At 47.4% G+C, this 5,187-nt stretch overlaps 1 protein-coding gene across 1 annotated transcript in view; it reads left to right on the top strand.

Annotated features, from left to right (window-relative positions):
• Window positions 1-5,187, top strand: part of Tmem39b (transmembrane protein 39B) — a 27,511-nt gene that overhangs the window by 3,165 nt on the left and 19,159 nt on the right. Inside the window, exons 2-5 of the mRNA XM_013020481.1 lie at window positions 607-733; window positions 1,206-1,425; window positions 2,024-2,107; window positions 2,425-2,579. Of these exons, the coding sequence (XP_012875935.1) occupies window positions 607-733; window positions 1,206-1,425; window positions 2,024-2,107; window positions 2,425-2,579 (586 nt within the window). The remainder of the gene's footprint in view (window positions 1-606; window positions 734-1,205; window positions 1,426-2,023; window positions 2,108-2,424; window positions 2,580-5,187) is intronic.

Raw genomic sequence — 5,187 nt, 5'->3', positions numbered from 1 at the left:
TGCCATTTCTGGTTTTCTAGTGGTTTATTGGAGATAAGAGTCTCATGGACTTTCCTGCCCTGGCTGGCTTTGAACCGCGATCCTCATATCTCAGCCTCCTGAGTAGCTAGGATTACAGGCCTGAGCCACGGGTGCCCGGCAATAAAAGTCTTGAGAGACTCCATTCCCCTCCAAAAATCCCAACAAAACATGGGTTGGAGGCAGGTTTAGGTGATGGTGTGCCTGCCAGCTTGCAAGCAAGCTGGGTACATGTGAGGCTCTGAGTTCAAACCCTGGTACCTGTAAAAAAGTAAATAAAATGTAATACCCTATCTGAAAAGACTAAAATAAAAAAAGAAAGTACTGGTTAAATTGGTTCAAGAACGTGAAGGAGGGACTTTCCAGACAGAGAGTATGGCAAGTAAAGAGGTAACAATAAACTTAGCTTTTGGAGAAAAAGAGCAAGATGACAAGAGCATGGGTTAGGCCAGAGGTGAGTTTGAAGAGGTAGACAGGGACCTACCATAAGGTCCCGGAGATATCACATAACTGCTAGCTAGTCTCATTATTATTGTCCTTGATATATGCCCTCTGCCTTGACCATCTACTTTGTGTTGAGCCCCACAGGAGGACGAAGAGGTCCCAACAGGACATCTTACTGTCGAAATCCGCTCTGTGAACCAGGATCCTCAGGTAGCTCTGGTGGAAGCCACACTTCCAGTGCATCAGTGACCAGTGTTCGTTCCCGTGCCAGGTAAAACTGTTTGCCTCTTGCGCTGTGGCAGTGAAGACCAGGGTGGACCAGAAGCTCCCTGATTGGGTTATAGAATATGATAGATACCCTGGATGCAAAGAAGGGGTCAGTGGGGAGTGAGCCACAGAGAAGACCCAGAGGGAACTAACCTGAGGGCAGTCACTTGGACAAATGCAGTGTGATAGGTGGAAGCAGTTCTGTTTCTGATTTGTTGCTGGCTTGGACAAAATGCCTCTCTCTTTGGGCCCCCTTTTTTCCTCATGTGTCAAATGGACCTGATAATTCCCTTCTAGGGAATGATGGAAGACATGAATCAAATTAGGGAGAGGCTTTGTCAGCTCCTTTGGCAAGCAAGAATAGGAGGACTTCTTCCTTAGTTTGAATGGCTTTTTGCTGATCAAACCCCACAGTGTCTATAATCCTGATAAAGGTCTCAGGTCAGCTCCTGATGTTACTCCCTTCCCACCTCCAGGAGCAGTTCTGGGACGGGCCTTTCCAGCCCTCCATTGGCTACCCAGACAGTTGTGCCTCTGCAGCACTGCAAGATCCCTGAACTTCCCGTCCAGGCCAGCATTTTATTTGAGTTGCAGCTCTTCTTCTGTCAGCTCATAGCTCTCTTCGTCCACTACATCAACATCTACAAGACAGTGTGGTGGTATCCACCTTCCCACCCACCCTCCCACACCTCCCTGGTAGGTGCTGACCAGCCAGTGCCAGCTGTGTTGTATGTATTTGTGTGTGTATTTGTGTGTGTCTGTGTTGCTTAGTTTCAGTTTGAGGTAGCCTACCAAGCACCACTGTGTACTTATCCCCATGATAGGTATGGTGGAGAAAGAGAAAACTGGTGATTCTTGAATATTAGCGTGCCATGCTAGGCATTGTAAGGATAGCAGAGGTCAATCTGGCACAGATTTCTCCTAAAAGGAGCTCAAGAGGCTTAAGTCCTAACCAGGAATTGAGCCACAGGAACATATGAGTGTCTCAAAGGTAGAAAGAGCCCTGGGCAGAAGAGGTACAGGGACAGAGGCTTGGGGAAGGGGGGTGGAGAATGAGAGGGAGGGAGAGGGCTCATTCAGCACTTTCTTTTCCCCAGGGACTGTCCCACTTCCCTTCTCTGGGTCCTGTTCTCCACAGGTAATTTCCTGGCCTGACTCAACTGGAGGCCAATGAAGGTCAGAGAATGGGGACCGTCTCTGTGGAAAGGACTGGACAGAGGGAGGGGAGGGTATGAGAAAAGCCCTTGTATAGGCAGTGAGCCCACGTGACCCCCAGGCCTCTGCCCCCTGACAGAACTTCCACCTGATCGACTTCAACTTGCTGATGGTGACCACCATTGTTCTGGGCCGCCGCTTCATTGGGTCCATCGTGAAGGAGGTGATTGGGTCCTAGAGACTGTCCAGGGACTTGGGAACTTCCTTTTTCCCCTTGGGGTACCAAGGAGACTCACCCAGCCCTTCAGCCCTGAAGCATTTCCTTGGGGCTCCCTTTGGACTTGTTTAAAGAACATTTATCACATCCTGTTGGCTCTCAGAATTTACTGAACATCAAAGTGGATTCACCCAGCCAGGTTTTGCCCAGCCTGCTGTACACATTTCCCTGGGTGGGATCACAGGCCATCCTGGGCGGGATTTAGGCATAGCCCCAGTTACCTCCATCCAAGGCTCCATTCCATCCTATTTCCTCTGACCCAGGCTTCTCAGAGGGGGAAGGTCTCCCTCTTTCGCTCCATCCTGCTGTTCCTCACCCGATTCACCGTTCTCACGGCAACAGGCTGGAGTCTGTGCCGATCCCTCATTCACCTCTTCAGGACCTACTCCTTCCTGAACCTTCTGTTCCTCTGCTATCCGTGAGTACCCCTCACTTCACCCCTCCCTGCCTACCACCTGGCCTCTGACCTCTGCCCTTACTGTGGCTAGGTTATGTGGAAGACTGGCTGGCAGGCAGCAGCTATATCCTCTCACACTGTCTGTTGACACCCTTGAGATGAGGGTGTTTAGTCTTCTTTTTGCACAAGTTTGTACAGTTTACCCAGGCTCCCATTGATATAAGGTCAGAATGAAACTCGGATCTGAGTGTATATCTCAAAAGGAGAATTCATGTACTTTGTCTCCCTCTGTATCTAAGCACTTGTGCAATCTTTTGAAGCTTCCCCAAGTCTGTGTGCTGGCAAGCAGCTGCATGTTTGCATTCTCTGGTGTTTGAGCATGAAGCACACCTGTGTATGTATGTCTGCACATGCATGTGTGTTTCTGTCCTGCTGTCTGATTAACTCACTCCTTCTGTTTCACAGAACCTTCATTGTTGACTGTGGAGAGTGTCTAGGCTAGGACTGCCCTGCTTCTGGCCTAGAGTACTGGGGAGCTTTGGCAAAGTGTCTGATTTGACTGCCTAAGTATTAACAGTCATTTCCCATGCTGGCCTTTCTGATTCATGAACTTTCTCATGCTGGGCCATCCCTGGTCCCTGGGAAGCTTCAGAGCAGGACTATCCTCCCTCTCTACCCTGCATGACTAAGAAAGCACTGGCATGGTATATCCATCACAATGGCTTATATCTAGTTTTTAGTTGTATGAGTGGCTTTATGAGTGATACATGTCTTTTATAAAAGCAGAAGCTTTTTTCCCCCCACCAAGAATTGGGGATTGATTGAACTCAGAGCTTCACACTTGCTAGGCCAGTGCTCTACCACTTGAGCTGTGTTCCAAGTCTCAGAGGCTTTTTATTTTTTATTGCTAGTCCTGAGGCTTGAACTCAGGGCCTGGACAATATCCCTGAGCTTATTTTGCTTAAGGCTAGCACTCTAGCACTTGAGCCACAGCACCACTTCCAGCTTTTTCTGTGTATGTGGTACTGAGGAATTGAACCCAGGGCTTCATACATGCTAGGCAAGCACTCTACCACTCAGCCCTTAGAGGCTTTTAACATAGAAAATAAAAAGCTTCACAAAATCTGTCCCCAGAAGTCCATTTGTTCATTATTTGTATCATGTTCTCCACATTTTTTTCTGTGCAAGTACATATACTTGGACTTTTTTTTTTTTTTTGGTCAGTTGTGGGGCTTGAACTCTGGGCCTGGGCGCTGTCCCTCAGCTTTTCAGCTCAAGGCTGCACTCTACCACTTAAGCCACAGCGCCACTTCCAGCTTTTTCCTTCTTGCTTATGTGGTGCTGAGGAATTGAACCCAGGGCCTCATGTATATGAGGTAAACACTCTACCATTGAGCCTCCTTCCTAGCCCCTCTTCTGTGTTTTTTTTTGTTTGTTTTTTGCCAGTCATGGGGCTTGAACTCCGGGCCTGGGCGCTGTCCCTCAGCTTTTCAGCTCAAGGCTAGCACTCTACCACTTAAGCCACAGCGCCACTTCTGGCTTTTTTCTTCTTGCTTATGTGGTGCTGAGGAATTGAACCCAGGGCATCATGCATGCAAGGCAAGCGCTCTACCACTGAGCCACCTTCCCAGCCCCTGGCTTTGAACTTTGATCCTTAGATCTCAGTCTCCTGAGTAGCTAGGATTACAGGCATGAGCCAACATAGTCCAGCTATCATCCATGTATTTTGTATTAATTTTGTTTTTGCTTTTCTTCAGTACTGAGATTTTAATTCAAGGCCTTTTAGCTGTCCAGTACCTTACCTCTTGAGTCACACTGCCAGCTCTTATCTTTTATTTTTAAAGTTTCATTGATATAGTTAGTATAAGTTCAGTCATATAAAACACCAAATCTGGGGGCTGGGAAGGTGACTCAGTAGTAGAGTGCTTGCCTTGCATACACAAGGCCCTGAGTTCAATTCCTCAGTACCACATAACCAGTAAAAGCCGCAAGTGGCGCTGTGGTTCAAGTGGTAGAGCACTAGCCTTGAGCTGAAGAGCTCAGGGACAGTGCCCAGGCCCAGAGTTCAGGCCCTGCGACTAACAAAAACAAAAAACAAAAAAAACCCACCAAATCTGAAAGCAAAGGAAGGTGTGACATTGTTTAAAAAGAATTGTACTCATTACCTGACTTATGATACGGTAACACCTCTGTACAACATCTGAATTATAGCAATAAAATTAGTGTGTGTGTGTGTGTGTGTGTGTGTGTGCGCGCACGCGCGCGCGCGTGTGTGTCTCCTGGGGCTTGAACTCATCACTTAGGTGCTGTCCCTGAGAGCTCTACCTCTTGAGCCATCTATTTCCTGCTTTTTGTGATTAATTGGCAATGAGAGTCTCAAATGCAATTCTCAGATCTCAGCCTCCTGAGTAGTAGGGTTACAGATGTAAGCCACCAGCATCCAGCTCAAATTGTATTTAAAAAAAAAAACTGAAACAACAAAAATAGCACTAAAAATGCAAAGCAGCAGCCTTCAACCCCACACTCCATGTTTTTAATCCCTCTCTGTTTTCACTTTCTTTGTTTTGTTTAGGGAGCGCATAATTCTTTATCCTTATGTATTTATTTTTGGTCATGGGGCTTGAACTCT

The sequence above is a fragment of the Dipodomys ordii genome, unplaced genomic scaffold (genome assembly GCF_000151885.1).
Source record: "Dipodomys ordii isolate 6190 unplaced genomic scaffold, Dord_2.0 Scaffold51, whole genome shotgun sequence".
In the NCBI taxonomy this organism is placed as follows: Eukaryota; Metazoa; Chordata; class Mammalia; order Rodentia; family Heteromyidae; genus Dipodomys; species Dipodomys ordii.
Note: the sequence above shows the minus strand (reverse complement) of the source record. Positions and strands in the feature narration are given on the sequence as shown.